The sequence below is a fragment of the Aedes aegypti genome, chromosome 1 (assembly GCF_002204515.2).
Source record: "Aedes aegypti strain LVP_AGWG chromosome 1, AaegL5.0 Primary Assembly, whole genome shotgun sequence".
Lineage (NCBI taxonomy): Eukaryota > Metazoa > Arthropoda > Insecta > Diptera > Culicidae > Aedes > Aedes aegypti.
The window spans coordinates 271658997-271675680 of NC_035107.1; the positions used below are offsets into that span (position 1 = coordinate 271658997).

The window sequence follows — 16684 nt, forward strand, 5'->3', positions numbered from 1 at the left end:
TCAATAAAATTAGCAAATTATTAAAGGGCCTAACTGAAACCATGTTCAATCAAAGGGCCTAACTGAAAGGGCCTAACTGGTTTGAAGATTCATAATAGGGCCTATCTGCCGATGATGTTTGAATTCAACAATTTTTACGAGTTGTTGTGTTATTTGAGATTAGAAACATAATGGGCCACGCAACAGACTTTAATGGGTGTCGAACACAGGTATGAAACTAGTAAAAATGCGAATGGGTTCAAAATAGGAATTATAAATATGGTACGGAATCTTCAATTGAGAATTTCTCAATGTTTACGTTTTGCAGATAGGCCCTTTTCAAATGTTACGCTAGAAATTTTGTTCTCATTGCGAAGCATAAAAGCATAACTGTCATGTTGTCCATCAAAACAACAAAAACCCCACCACGAAAACGAAGAAAATCTCATCATAAACGTCACAAAAGCAGACAGAAGAAGAGGTCGTCGTCGTCGTCCAGTCGAGTAGTCCGCAAATCCAAAATCATCATCGCCATACAAAAGTCGGACATTCGTGCGTGAGAGAAAAAAAAAACGCAGCAAAAGTGGACAACCGTGATCCAGATCATTATTGTTCTCGCCGTGGGCCGTGAATCTGGCCGCCATCATCTGCTGGAGGTCCCGTTAGCTGTTGTGTCCATAATAATATAGTGATGTGAAAAACACAAGGAAGAAAAAAAAACTTCGGGGGTGAGCGAAAATAAAACACAAAAAGTGGAAAAATGTTTTGCGGTGGCAGAGCTGCTGAGGCGAAATTGGTTCGCTGATAGGTTTTTTTTTTGCTTTCGACAAAGTGAAAAGCAGTGCTAGGTGTCTGGAAGGGGCGAAGAAGTGGAGGGGCGTAGTGCGGAAGAAGAAGAAAAATCAAAGTGATTAAGCTGGCGGAACGTTCCGGGAAAATGTCCCACGATCCGGGGCCTCGAAGTCGTAGAAAATGTCCGCTGGTCAACAACAGGAGTAGTGTTTGGTGGATGCATTGCTGGCCCCTTGGCCTCATTCTGGTGCAGTTTTGTGTGCTGACACTGGCAGGCGGAAGCAATTCGGGAATCAGCCTCGGGGGCCCAGCCGCCGTCGGGAAGTGTTCCGACATCAAGTGCATGAACGGGGGCACCTGCCGGAATGGGACCTGCGTTTGTCCGGACGGGTGGCAGGGTTCCGAGTGCCAGTTCTGCGGAGGAAAAGTTAGGTAAGTCGCGAGCTCGAGAGTGGTTGGGGAAAGGGAAATGTGTTTTCAAAACCTGTTCCTCCGGACGGTGCACTGGGAGGTCGGTCAGGTGGTGGCCCACTTTTACTAGTGCTAGAAGAGTGGTAAAAGGGAAACGTTTATGGTTTTGGGCTGATAAAACATTCGGCGATGAGTCAGGAGATGGTTTCGATTAAAAGTTCAAAGACAGCTGTTTGATACCGCAGATTCGGAGATGATTGTCTTGTGCTTTGCTTTCTGAATAGATTGATGATGTGCATGCAGCACAGAATAGCTACCAATTTCAGACAAAAACTGGCTTTATCGAATTAGTACGATTAGGTCTTCTTCTTCTTGGCATTAACGTCCTCACTGGGACAGAGCCTGCTTCTCAGCTTAGTGTTCTTATGAGCACTTCCACAGTTATTAACTGAGAGCTTTCTTTGCCAAAGTTACCATTTTCGCATGCGTATATCGTGTGGCAGGTACGATGATACACTATACCCAGGGAAGTCAAGGAAATTTCCATTACGAAGATCCTGGACCGACCGGGATTCGAACCCAGACACCTTCAGCTTGGCTTTGCTCTGTAGCCGCGGACTCTAACCACTAAACTAAGGAAAACCCCTATATTAGGTCTATAATGATTAGAAAGAATTTATAGTTACGCTCATTTACCTCACTCAACACAGAAATAAATGATCGAGTCGTAAGACAATTGATAAATAAAAAAACTAACTATTTATCGACTTTCATTTGAAAATTCAAGACTAACAATTCAAAAGGCCTCATCTCCAAAAAGTAAACAATGAGAAAAATACAATCTTCTTTTGTCAAACAATAAATCAAATTTAAATTATGAATTTAAGCATTTCTCGCATAACTTCTGATCTCGCCCTAAAAGCCATTGGTAACCATGTGTGTAGCTCGTTGTTACTGAGCATCTGAATGGATTTTCATGTTATTTAATAACGCTATGGGGAAGAAAGGATCAATATCCACCTGCCCGTGATGTTGGTTTGGATGCTTATTCCTTCATTTGCTCGGAAACAACGAGCTACGCTCGTGGTTACCAATGGCTTTTAGGGCGTTATCTCAGAGTATGCGAGATTTTATGTTATTTTATCGTCCTGAAAGTCGATGGATAAACTGATTTATAGCTATGAATATTCATTACTATCATTTTAGCAAAAAATCCTGCTAAAAAAACGAGTCAAATTCCTTTGACTTTTATTTCACCAAAAGCTATGCAGCCCTTTTCATTTGTGCCCATAGACGCCGGCCGACGCTGATGAGGCCTGTGAGTTGACGCCTTTGTTTACTCTAAAGTGTGTTGAGGCCTTCTAGTTGTGGCTTGTTTTTTCATCATCTTCTGATGAGGCCTTTAGAAAATCATTCAACATTGATGATGAAATAAGAAATTTGAAGTGTAGAAGAGTGTTAAGTGGTGAAGTAAAGTACATGGAGATCCCTACAGCAAGAGAAGATTCGTGCGGTCGTATAAATGTGTGATTGATTGAACCCTTCGTCATCCATGAACATTATGTATGTGGTACGCGAGTATGTCGTCGAGAAAATGTACGGAAATATTGGTTCAATTTAAATATTATTACAATTGAACGTTATTCTTCATGCAATTGAAACCAAATCGTGTTTTTGTTGATAAGTTGTGAAGTACAGACAGGCTGACACAGGTATTATTTGGTAGTATGATACAAAATACATCAGTCTACCGGAACCAGACGGAAAACTTGATAATGTTCGCCGTTTAGTTTAGACAACCAATGTGTAAAATAATACAAGGAGCAGTCGTTCCGTAGTATAACCTGCATCTACTTAGTGAATTTGGAACGTTTTTCGCAATATACATTGCAATTTTTATGTTTGTTTAACAGGCCTCAACTCGGTTTCCGTCAGATATAGAAATGAGGCCTTTTTGAAAAAAGGCCGCATTTGCGATGAATATCCTGGTTAGCGGAAAATGAGATGGGGCCTTTTAGAAAAATGTTATTTTTTCAACTTTTATGCATATTTTTAAATGACTATTGTATGTTTTAGTAAGAATAGGCTCTTATACACTGAAATCAGCAGAAAACCGATTTGTTTACATTTTGCACTTGAGGCCTTTTCAATTGTTGGTCTTGAATTGTTAAAGTAATTTTGAATAACTTAGTTTGTTTGAAACCAATTTTTTCTAGAAATGCTGTTTTGGTGATGCAATTCAAAATATAGAATCGAAAACACAAAAGCAAACTATTAAATCAAACTTCTATCTTTCATTATGTTTTAACAAGTCCTTAGAAAAACTTTGGCTAAGACAGGCTTAAAGTTCTTCTTATATCCAAAGTTTTAAAATTCAATCTTCCCAGTTCTTTTGTATTTTTTTTTTTACAAATATATGATTGTGGAACATGTAATATGTTCTACATTTTGTAAAGAACATTCTCGCTGAATCTTTTTTTTTTTCAAGCTAATAATATTGAGAAGACAAATACCCGAACGACTTTCTGTATAATATGCGTTATTATAGAATACCTATATTGATAAAATAAATCGATTCGCTCAGAGTCAATCCAAACATGAAAAATATAATGTTAAGAAAGTTGAAAATAGTGTCTCCCTGACAAACTTAACTGTTATTAGAATGTAGGAAAAGTGGCTGTGATTATGAATTAGAAACATGCTTGCTTTTAAATATTCGTAAATAGTAAACGATTTAATTTTTTCCATACCTATCATTTGGTTGTGGATAGTGTCAATGACAGGACTGGTAGCAAGTCTTTTTCTAGAGACTTGGTATCTATTTTAATGGAAGCATCTATTTTGAATCCAAGATCTTTAGTGTTAATTTTTACCCAAAAATCGTCCTAAAGTCTCTATTTTTCTCTGCCTCTTTGGGGTGAATCCTGGTGCAAAATTCAAGAGGCTCCAGAGGAACCTTCAGAGATTTTTACGCGATTATTCTCCAGGAATTCCCTTTCCGATTTTGTCAAGGAAATGCTTTAGAAACTTTTAGTTATTTCTTGAGAGATTTCTTCTGGAATACTTTCTGCGGTTCCTCCAGGCTTTCCTCCTCTAGAAGTTTCACTCAAATTCTTCTAGGAATCCTATCACAAATTCTTAACTATTTTTAATTTATTTGAATCCTCTGAGCAGAATCTTAATAGAGAAGCTAAAAAGTAGATTGGAGTACCTTGTACCTTTTAATTCCGCCGTAAATGTATATGTTCGACAGATACGCGTATTTCGACTACCAGTTGGAGTGTCCTTCAGTGTCAATTACTCGTATCCACAATGGATCTATCAAATATAAGCATTAGGGGTGGAATTAAAAGGTACAAGGTATCAGGTATCAGAAGGCCGGCTCCAAAGGCACGTTCCCCACCAGTTGGGAGATTTGTGTCATCGCCATATTTGAGGCTATTTTATCATCTACCCGATGGAAGAGGAAAGGGAAGGGAAAGATGGGAGGAAATAGGAATGGGGTCCCAGTGCGCATCGTACCTTCGTGCTGTGCGTACACGAATTCTCTCAGCTCTTGGAAGTTTTCTTAAAAACTACCTAAAGCAATAAAACAGTACTTTTCAGTGCTACATAAGCAGTACTTTTCAGTGCTAAAATTAAAAACGGTACTTTTCAGTGCTACTCAAACAGTACTTTTCAGTACTATTTTTTCTACTATTGATCCCTTTACGATCCTTGTTTGGACCCGTGCCTTCGATTTTTCGTTGGACCCGTTGGCGAAAGCTAGCGGTGGTAATCCTTCTTGGACACCGTCTTGGGAAAAAACCTCTCGAAGGTCACGTCTTTTTCGTTTATTAACTAAACATGGTATCAACAACTAACAAAAGGAAGGGTGAATCTCTGCATTCCAAAAAAGTGGGATTTAAAACTGTCACTACACGTGGCAAGAATGGAAGAAAGGACGCTTCCCCGGAATGCGAACTTTCTTCCAAGGATGAAATGAATAATTGTATCGAAATGAGCAATCAGTTTGATGCTCTAGACAAATTTTCCGAACACCAAATGGAAGCAGCCCTAGCCCAGGCTCTTTGATTCAAGTGAGGAAGCAAAGAGTGCCGCCTATCGTGGTCAGTTGTTCCGAATTCGGGGGATTTAGGCAGGAGATCTTGAACTCCATTAGGGGAATCAAGGTTTCCTTCCATATCGCAAAGAAAGGAGACTGTCGCGTTTTGCCGGAAACTCTTAAAGATCGCGAACTTCTTCTCAAACAGCTTGAAGAGAAGAAGCACAATTTTTTTACTTATGACGACAAAACTGAACGTTTGTTCAAAGTTGTCTTGAAAGGTCTCTCAAGTGACTATAAATCACCTGAAGAGATCAAAAATGGAATAAATGATTTACTTGGATTCTCCCCAGTCCAAGTAATCATTATGAAAAAGAGAACCCAATCTGGCATTGTTCGGAAAGGGCTTTCTCAAGAATTTAGCTGTTTAATTTTCTTACGGTTAATAACGTGCATATAGCAGTTATTACCGAAACGTATTTAAAACCTGGATCTAAACTCAAAAGAGATCCTAACTTTTTTGTTTATCGTAATGATCGACTTGATGGTGCATGTGGGGGAGTTGCAATCATCATTCATAGGCGTATACATCATCAACTGTTTTCATCATTTGAAACTAAAGTTTTTGAAACTTTAGGTGTTTCTGTTGAAACACAGTTTGGTAAATATACTTTCATAGCTGCCTATTTGCCTTTTCAATGCTCTGGACAGCAAGTTCATTTGCTCCAAACTGACTTGCGAAAATTGACTCGCAATGAGTCAAAATTTTTTGTCATTGGTGACTTCAATGCCAAACATCGGTCATGGAATAATTCTCAAAGTAATTCCAACGGCAGAATTTTATTTGATGAGTGCTCTTCAGGATATTTCTCAATTCAATACCCTGATAGCCCTACATGTTTTTCCTCTTCTAGAAATCCATCTACGATTGATTTGGTCTTAACTGACGCTAGTCATCTTTATAGCCAACTGATTACTCATGCTGATTTTGATTCTGATCATGTCCCTGTTACATTTCAAATATCCCAAGAAGCGATTCTCAATCCTATCAGCTCCTTCAATTATTTACGAGCCGACTGGTATATATATAAAACGTATGTTGACTCTAATCTTGATGTTAACATTTCTTTAGAAACTAAACTTGATATTGACAATGCTCTTGAAACTTTAACAAATTCCATTGTTGAAGCCCGGAGCATTGCAATTCCAAAATGTGAAGTAAAATTTGAATCCGTGATTATAGACGATGATCTTAAACTCTTGATCCGTCTTAAAAACGTGAGGAGAAGGCAATTTCAACGCACTCGCGATCTTGCTATGAAAATTATATGGCAGGATTTGCAGAAAGAAATCAAGAAACGTTTTGCTCAATTAAGAAACAAAAATTTTGAAAATAAAATTTCTCAATTGGACCCTGGCTCTAAGCCCTTTTGGAAATTATCTAAAATCTTGAAAAAACCTCAGAAGCCAATACCGGCATTGAAAGAGGAAAACGAATTATTACTAACTAATTGCGAAAAAGCTCAAAAACTTGCTATGCAGTTTGAAATTGCGCACAATTTTAATTTAGGACTTACTAGTCCAATTGAAAATCAAGTTACTCAGGAGTTAATTAGTAATATTCTCAATCAAGAGAACGTTTTCGAAAATGCCTGGGAGACTGATTTGGAAGAAGTGAGAACTATTGTTAAAAAATTCAAAAATATTAAAGCTATTGGCGATGATGGAATTTTCTACATCCTTATCAAGAAACTTCCAGAAAGTAGCTTATCATTGTTAGTTGATATATTTAACAAATGTTTTCAATTAGCATATTTTCCTGACAAATGGAAAAATGCTAAGGTTGTTCCAATTTTAAAACCAGACAAAAATCCTGCAGAAGCTTCTAGCTATCGTCCAATCAGTTTGCTTTCCTCCATCAGTAAACTTTTTGAAAAGGTTATTTTGAACAGAATGATGGCCCACATCAACGAAAATTCAATTTTTGCCAATGAACAGTTCGGATTCCGCCATGGACATTCGACCACTCATCAACTTTTACGTGTAACAAATTTGATCCGTTCCAACAAATCTGAAGGCTATTCTACTGGTCTTGCTCTTCTAGACATAGAAAAAGCATTCGACAGCGTTGGGCATGAAGGTTTGATTGTAAAATTAAAAAACTTTAATTTTCCAACATACATTGTTAGAATAATTCAAAGTTATCTGTCAAATCGTACACTTCAGGTTAATTATCAGAACTCCAGATCTGAAAGACTTCCTGTAAGAGCTGGTGTTCCTCAAGGCAGCATTTTGGGACCAATATTATACAATATTTTCACATCTGACTTACCTGAGTTACCTCAGGGATGTCAAAAATCTTTGTTTGCGGATGACACAGGCCTCTCCGCCAAAGGACGAAGCCTGCGTGTCATCTGTAGTCAATTGCAAAAAAGTTTGGATATTTTTTCTTCATACTTGCAAAGATGGAAGATTTCTCCTAATGCTTCCAAAACTCAACTAATAATATTCTCACATAAACCAAAAGCTCTTTATTTGAAACCTTCAAGTAGACATGTTGTCACGATGAGAGGGGTTCCAATAAATTGGTCAGATGAAGTTAAGTATCTAGGGCTCATGCTAGATAAGAATTTAACCTTCAAAAATCACATTGAGGGCATTCAAGCCAAATGTAATAGATATGTAAAATGTCTCTATCCCCTTATTAATAGAAAATCAAAGCTTTGTGTTAGGAACAAGCTTTTGATATTCAAACAAATTTTCAGGCCAGCCATGTTGTATGCTGTACCAATATAGACTAGCTGTTGTAATACCAGGAAGAAAGCTCTGCAGAGAATTCAAAATAAAATTTTGAAAATGATTCTGAGACTTCCTCCCTGGTATAGTACCAATGAGTTACATAGAATATCCAATGTTGAAACATTAGAACAAATGTCAAATAAAATAATAAATAATTTCAGGCAAAAATCGTTACAACCTTCTATTGTCACGATTAATGCGTTATATGTCTAGGTTAAGTTAGGTTAAGTATATTGAAAAGGTTTTTTTTCTCTTATAAGCAGGTGAAATCAACTCACCTGTAAAAAATCTGAACTGCTACGGCAAATGAAATGTAATATGTTGTTAACAAAATGTTAATAAAATCTTAAATTTATTTTACCAAATTAGGATGATAGTGTTGTCTAATAACACAGAACACCTAGATATAAGAAATGAATGTAATGTTTGGAATGATACTAATAAAGAATTTAAAAAGAAAAGGAATGGGGTCCCTTGAAGAGGGAAGATCGCATAAGCGAATTAAGAGCATGTAGCTCCATACTACAATGGGTTCGAACAGCGCCCTTAAAAGGTCACTGCAAAACGCATGACCGTAAAGAGAGCCTATAGCTCATTACCACAGCGGGTTAAGAATAACAGAATGTCCTGAATATTCAAGCTTCTGAATTCAGTTTCACTTAATAAGTGTTTACCAAGTAATTGGAATCGCATTTGCGCAAAAACTGGACAGTTACATATCAGGTGATACGAAGTTCCATAATCGGAGTCACAACTATCACACACAAAAGAGTTTGCACGCTGAATGTTTGCCATGTGATAGTTGAGTCGGCAGTGGCCAGTCATCGCTCTGACCAAGAGACTGCAATTCTGCTTTGACAGATTTGTTAAATACTTCGCCACCCTTGGAGATGGCTCAGTAACGTACAATTTTGTTTGACGACACGACTCCTAACTATTCCAATATTGCTTGTGCTGAGTTGCCGCCCTGAAGCTTCACCCAGCACTTCGAAATTGGAATAGCTGACTCAGGGCCAATGAAGTCATGCGATGCTCCATCGCGAGCTAGCTCATCAGCCAATTTATTTCCGCGATGAAAGAATGGTCAGGTATCCATACAAGGTTTACAGAGTTGACTGATTTTTTTTATAGCAGCCTGACTATCTGAACACAAGTATATGACTTTACCCATTACGCGCTGTTGAAGTGCTGATTGCACTCCACACAAAAGAGCAAATATTTTCGTCTGAAAAACGGTGCAGTTTCTACCAAGTGAGTAAAACTGGTTCAGCCTTAGCTCACGAGAATATACTCCTGCACCAGCTCTACCTTCAAGAAGGGAGCCATCAGTGTAACATACTATATTGTTTGATATACTTCTTTCCAAATAGCCAGACGTCCACTCTTCCCGTGAAGGGGTTTGTGTGGTAAATCTCGCGTAACAATTCTAAAGGGCCAATAATCAAATTTTAAACAAATCGGGTTTTGATACCATTCGATAGCATCTCCCAACACCCACAAACTATGCAAACATTGTCAACATAATCATAAAACTTACCGTTATAAACTCGGTTTTCAAAACGGCCAATAACCGCTTTTTTCCAAATCATTCATTGGCCCCCGCTCGAAAAGGCCAATGATTGGTTCTCGCTCCATCAAGAAGGCCTACAATCGGAAAATTTCGCAAACTGTCATTGGCCTTAGCATGGTGAGAGGCCAATGACTCTCTCTTGCTCATTCATTGAGAACCGAAAAGGCCTAGTCTTGGGCAAAGCACGCTAATAAAATTCTATTTTGGCCAATAAAAAAGGCCCATGCCTTGATGAAAATCGAAAATGGGCCAAGCATTTAAACTCATCATTTTTTCCACATTTTTGTCAGTTTTCAGAATAAAATCAATTATTAGTGTGTAGTAACAGTAAATCGTCACTCAAATAGCAAGAAATCACATTGATTGATTTGAAATCTGAAAAATAGGAATTGAAAATGTGGTGAATGATATTCAAATCGAATTTTCTCAGAGTCAACGATCTGAGGATTGGCCCTTTTGAATTGTTACGCGAGAAATGTCCTGTAAGGAAACTGACAAGCAATTGTGAGATCACTTGGAGCAAGGACAATTTTGTCTCAATTCACCAAAAGTGGAATCAACGAAGTGTGTAGATCTACGATTCACTGGATTATTCTCCAGTAGATCCAGTACCCATAAACGGTAAGAGCAAGAAAGTGCTTCTTGTTTAAGATATATGTGTAGTGGCACAACGTCGAAAAGAGCCTCGAGCGCTGCCGTGGGAGTCATAGAAAACGCACCAGACATCTCCATCAAGCACATCCTTTAGAGATGGCCCAATTTTGATTGGATTGTTCTCACTTCGCCCTTTTGCCACCACACAAGACATCCATATGCCAATATTGGTCGAACAACTGTTGTGTAAATCCATTTGATATATTTGGGTTTGAGGCCACAAGTTTTACCAAAGGTTCGCTGGCATTGACCGTAGGCCATGCAAGCTTTTTACCCTTCTTACAACCATAAGAAGGGTATAAAGATCGCTTGAAAAACCGACTTTTGATCCGAGGCCCGGAGGGCCAAGTCTCATATACCAATCGATAGAGCTCGACGAACTGAGCACATGTCCGTGTGTGTGTATGTGTGTGTGTATGTGTGTGTATGTGTGTGTTTTTTTTTTTTTTTTTTTTTTTTTTTCATGCAACTAGGAGTTTAAAAATCTTCATAGACTGGCCTGTATTTGTTCATGCTCATGCCAGTGTAATTTTTGGCGCGGTGTGGGATCCACTTAGTGCCTTCCCCACTAAAAACACTCTCCTAGGTTTAGTACCATCACCATCACCCTCCGGAACTACCTTCCGGTATTACTTCGAAGGGGAGGACAACGTGCTGAGCGCACCACTTCAATTTGTTATTCTACATGCTGAGCCCTTCGGCTCCTGAGCCCTTCGGCTCCTGAGCCCTTCGGCTCCTGAGCCCTTCGGCTCCTGAGCCCTTCGGCTCCTGAGCCCTTTGGCTCCTGAGCCCTTCGACTCCTGTTAGCAGTTTTAAAACCGTTCAACGACGTGCCTCATGCTGAGCCCTTCGGCTCCACTCGTTAGTAATTTGTTAATACCTATTTTCGCCCTTTGGCGACCCGTCAATTTGTTAGTACCTACATGCAACATTCTGAGCCCTTCGGCTCCAGTTTGTGCACCACTCTGAGCTCATACAAAGCCCGCACTCGTACGGTTACGGCGACTATCTCCTTTCCATAGTTCAGCTGGTAAGATGCCGAGGTCGGTCCAACGATTCCGGTTGAGCATAACTTCCGGTTCGTAGGCGCCCCGACTATTCAATACCAGCGTTCCGACGTATTCTACTCGACCAGTCCCCGACGGTGGACCTAATCTACACCGACGGAGAGTTCCCCGGCGGTGGAATTTCTCCCGATACCGATTCTTCTACTTCTACGATACGAGCCGACCGGAGGGGTGCCGAAGTCAGTCCAGCGATTCCGGTGGAGCCTAGCTTCCGGTTCACTGGTGCCTCGACGACCCTCAACCGTCGCTATGACACGTCTACTCAACTAGTCCCCGGCGGTGAACCTAGCCTACACCGACGAAGAATTCCCCGGCTATGGAAGTTCTTCCGATACCGATTCTTCTTCTGCTGCTGCTACTGCTGCTCTTCAATTTTTTACGGGCCGACCGGTAGGGTGCCGGAGTCAGTCCAGCGATTCCGGTGGAGGCTAACTTCCGGTTCACTGGTGCTCCTACGACCCGGGACCGGTGCTACGTCGCGTCTACTCAGCTAGTCCCCGGCGGTGGATCTAGCCTACTCCGGCGGAGAGTTCCCCGGCAAAGGAATATCTCCCGGAACCGAGCAGTATCACTTTCCCTTCGTCCGCTCTTTTAGAGTGTCGAAAACAGTCCGGCGCCCTTCTTCGTTCGGCAGGGCTGCCTACGTCATCTGACGCTGCTCCTCTCGCCATGTCCGCTGTAGTGTTGACATAATCTGAACAACAGATCGGTTCACCGCGTTCCACTTATCTTCATTACTACACATCTTTAGGACGATATTTTCCACGTTCACGTCGTCTCCGACGATGGCAGTCATTTCGCTTCGCTGCTGTGCAAACCGTGGACAAGTAAAGACTACGTGCTCTGGTGTTTCTTCTATGTCTCGGCATTCAGGGCACAACGGTGACCTTGCGTGGCCGAACCTGTGCAAGTACTGCTTAAAGCAGCCATGACCAGACAGGAATTGCGTCAGTTGAAAATTAATCTCGCCGTGCGCTCTAGTGGTCCATATCGACACGTTTGGAATCAGTCGGTAAGTCCACCTGCCCTTCTCTGCGTTGTTCCATTGCTGCTGCCATTTACTAAGCGTGTTGGCTCTCGCTCTGTTCCGGCCTCTCCCTGTGGCTCGATCCCTGTAGCACTGGCTATCCTCCTCCAGTAGAAGGCAGATAGGAATCATTCCGGCTATTACGTGCACGGCGTGCGATGATATCGTTCGATACGCACTCGCTACACGCATTGCCATCAGCCTAAACGTACGGTTCAACTGGGCACGATTTCGTCCTGTCTTCAGTGCCGCCGACCACGCTGGAGCTGCATACCGGATGATCGACGTTGACACGCTCGCCAGTAGCCTCCTCTTGCTACTGGTAATCGCAGAATTGTTAGGCATAATTCGGGATAAGGCCGATATCACCTTTGTCGCCTTATTGCAGACGTAGTCGACGTGACTGTTGAAATTCAAACGGTCGTCCAACATCACGCCCAGGTGTTTCACTTCTCGCTTCGAGTTTATGATGCACTCACCGACCATGATGCTCACATTTTGTACTGCCTTCCGGTTACTGATCATAACCAATTCAGTCTTTTGATGGGCCAACGCTAGCTTCTTCTCTCGCATCCAATTTTCCACGGCATCTATCGCCTCCGTTGCCAGTACCTCCACCTCTTCCCGTGATTCGCCGATCACTACAAGCACTACATCGTCCGCAAAACCGACAATCTTGACTCCTCTGGGCAGGTTCAGCTTCAGCACTTCATCGTACATGACATTCCAAAGGGTGGGACCCAAGATGGATCCCTGTGGAACGCCCGCCGTAACCAACAGATTTGTGATCCCGGCATCTGTTTCATATATCAGTGTCCGGTTCTGAAAATAGCTTTTCAGAATCTGACATAGATACTTAGGCACCCTCAACCTGTGCAACGAGTCGGCAATTGCTACCCAGCTGGCGCTGTTGAAAGCGTTTTTAACGTCAAGAGTGACAACCGCACAATATCGGTTCCCTCTCCTCTGCTGCTTCTGTGCCGTCTCCATGGTTTCCACTACCATTCGGATGGCATCTATCGTAGATCTACCTTTCCGGAATCCATACTGCATGTTCGATAGACCGTTCTCGTTCTCCGTATACTTCGTAAGCCTGTTAAGAATCACTCTCTCCAACAGTTTTCCGACAGTATCCAACAAGCATATCGGCCTATATGCAGAAGGATCGCCGGGCGGCTTACCTGGCTTTGGTAGCAGCACCAGCTTTTGTCGCTTCCAAATGTCGGGAAAGTTTCCGTCCTCCATACATTTTTGCAGTGTAGTCCTGAACATGTCTGGATTCTCCTGGATTGCCGTTTTAAGGGCCAAGTTTGGAATCCCGTCCGGACCCGGTGCCTTCTTCACTGGTAAGGCTTTCGATACCACGACCAGTTCCTCGTTCGTTAGACGGGTCTCTTCGTCGTGTACATCCTGTTCATCGTACGGTGTAGGTGGCCAGACCGTAGGCTCGTGCGTCGGAAAAAGAGTTTCGATAATAACCTTCATTTTCTCCGGACATCTGTCGGGTGGTATTGCTGGACCTTTCATCTTTGCCATGGCCACTTTGTAGGCATTCCCCCACGGGTTTTCGTTGGCATTGCGGTAGAGCTCTTCCAGGCACGCTTTCTTGCTGAGCTTGATTGCCTTGTTGAGTGCGGCCCTTGCCGCCCTATAGGGCAATCTTCTTTCTTCTCTTTCGACGTTGTTGCTAGCCCTCTGCATCCTCCTCCTAGCTTGGAAGCAATGTGCGCGTAGGTCACCGATCGTCGAATTCCACCAGTAGGCTGGTCGTCGACAGTTTCTAGGTTTCCCCATCCTCGGCATAGTTGCATCGCACGCCCGCGATAGGGCTGCAGTCAACTCCTCTGCGCTTAGGTTTACTAAGTTATTCTCACGCCTCATCGCTTCCACGAACACGTCCTTGTTAAAAATCTCTGTTTTCCACCTCCGCTCGTATATCTGGGCTCCACTCGATTCCATCTGCAAACAGCGCCCAAAGCGGTACCGAATCGCTTGGTGGTCGCTGTGGGTGTAATCCTCGCATACTCTCCAGTTCATATCACGTATCATTCCTGGGCTGCAGAAAGTGACATCGATGATAGACTCTCGACCATCCTTACGGTAGGTGGTGGTGGTACCGTCATTGGCGAGATCGACGTTCAACTTAGCTAGGGCCTCCAGAAGGCTGCTCCCCCTTGGGTTCGTGAGGCGGCTGCCCCATTCGACCGCCCAAGCATTGAAGTCTCCAGCTACTACCACTGGTCTTCGGTCGGTTAGCTCTTCCGTCAGTTTGTCCAACATCCGGTTGAACTGTTCGATCGTCCATCGTGGAGGCGCATAACAACTACAGATGAAGACACCGTTGATTTTGGCTATAACGAATCCTTCATCTGCGCAGTGCACCACTTCTTGAATGGGGTATTTTCCCACTGTCCATATCGCTGCAGTTTTGGTTCCATCTGATATCCAGTTTCCATCTCCGGGTGGAATTTGGTATGGCTCCGAAATTATCGCAACATCGCATCTATGTTCCGCAACAGATTGCCGCAGAAGATGTTGTGCCGTATCACAGTGGTTGAGGTTGATTTGCACTACCTCCACTGGGACTTCGTTGCTCTCGCTCGTTTGGAGGCTGGGCATCTGCTACCGCCTGTAGGGTGTTCGTTATCCCCCGTAGCAGCGCAAATTAGGCATTTCGGAGGCTTCGAGCAATCCTTTGCCTTGTGACCTTCCTCGCCACACCTTCTGCATAGTTTGCTCCTATCCGGCCCTTGGCAATTCCGTGCGAAGTGACCAAAGCCCAGACACTTGAAGCACACGTCCGGTTGCTGGGAAACGCTCAACGGGCACACAGACCAGCCCACACATACTTTCTCCACTCTCAACGCTTTATTAGCTGCATCTACTGGCAGCTTAATTGATGCTACCTTCGTGCCATCAGGCCCATTCCTGATACGGATGGTCATCTGGACCTCTCCTAGCTCGCATTGCTCCTTCAGGGCTAATTTTACTTCCTCCTCCGTGGTAATCTCGTCCAGATCTTTACACAGGAGAGTCGCTTCCGGGCACAAGGCTCTTACTTCCACCTTGTTTCCGAGAGCTTTCTCGGTAAGCTCCTTGTACGAGATGCTGCCTGCCTTGGGATCTCTTTTCAGCTCAAAGAGCATCTCTCCATTACGAGTGCGCCTGACCTTTTGCACGTCTTCCCCTAGCTCCTTAGGATCCGGGTTCATCCGCATAGCGCGTAGAACTTCGGCGTACGAGTCGTCACTCGCTTTGACGATGAGAGCCTCGCTCTTATTCCTCGTCCTGACGACCTTACGTTTTTCGGGCGGTTTTTTCTTGCTCGCTTTCTCCTTCTTTCTATTCTTTTTGCCAACGACCTGCCATTCAGTGTGGCTGTTTACCACGTCGGTTGCTTCTGGTGGTGGTTTAGCTCCAGTGACACGGACATCCTTGTGTCTCTTGGGACCACCTGGTCTGACATCTCCAGGCGATGCCCTTGGCCTCTTCGGTGTGAAGAAGGGCGTGGACTGCACCCCTGGGGGGATACTTCTCGCCGCGCTGACCTCCCTCGTAGCTGTGTCGGCTTCTGCCCTTCGCATTTCCGCTGCGCGACATGCCTCTAAGGCAGTTTTAACCGCTAACAACTCCTTCTCCCCTGCTTCTGCTCTCTGCACTACGTTTTTCCACTCCTTTACAGCTGAACCAAGAGCGCCTTGGAGCTTAATCACCAACGCCTTGATGTCTTTGTGCACGTTGCTTCTCTTATCCACATACTCGTGCAGCTCGTCCACCAACTTTTTCGCTGTCTCTACCCTCGGTTGTTGTGGTGGTTTCGTCCACACGCTATACTGCTGCTGACCCTGCTGCTGAGCCTGCTGCTCGTTCGTGGGCTGCTTTTGCACCTGCTGGGTTTGCGGCGGCGGTGTCCTCACCAATCCACTCTTGACAAACGGATTTGTCACTTCTTCCTCAACTTCAATTACGCTTACTTCCATTCTTCAGGGTCCCCCCTCCGAGCCGCTATCTCCATCCGCCGTACGTAGTCGCCTTCACGATCCCATGGTTATCTGTACCTGCAAGCAACTATACCTGCAAGCATTGAGGCCATGCGAGGGTTGACACGGACCCTTATGGGGGCCGGGTACAGTGCCAGATCGGCGTAGATCGGGAATGTTCCATCCGAACCTACGTACTCATCAGAACTGATGGACAGATTTCGAACGTATCCGGAGGCCTGCCAAGGTTTTAACGGGACGGAGGCAATCGAACCATGAGCCCACTCGCCGTTTCAGGTCGGTGTCACCCTTCCTTAATCAGGGAGCAGAATGGCCCGACTGTCAGCCCAATAACGCCAT

At 43.4% G+C, this 16684-nt stretch overlaps 1 protein-coding gene across 2 annotated transcripts in view; it reads left to right on the forward strand.

Annotated features, from left to right (window-relative positions):
• Window positions 1-401: 401 nt before the first annotated feature.
• The window catches only part of LOC5569057 (attractin), an 89012-nt gene continuing 72729 nt past the window's right edge, over window positions 402-16684 (forward strand). For both annotated transcript variants that reach the window (XM_021837824.1, XM_021837825.1), the window contains exon 1: window positions 402-1203. In XM_021837824.1, the coding sequence (XP_021693516.1) occupies window positions 917-1203 (287 nt within the window). In that variant the 5' untranslated portion in view covers window positions 402-916. The remainder of the gene's footprint in view (window positions 1204-16684) is intronic.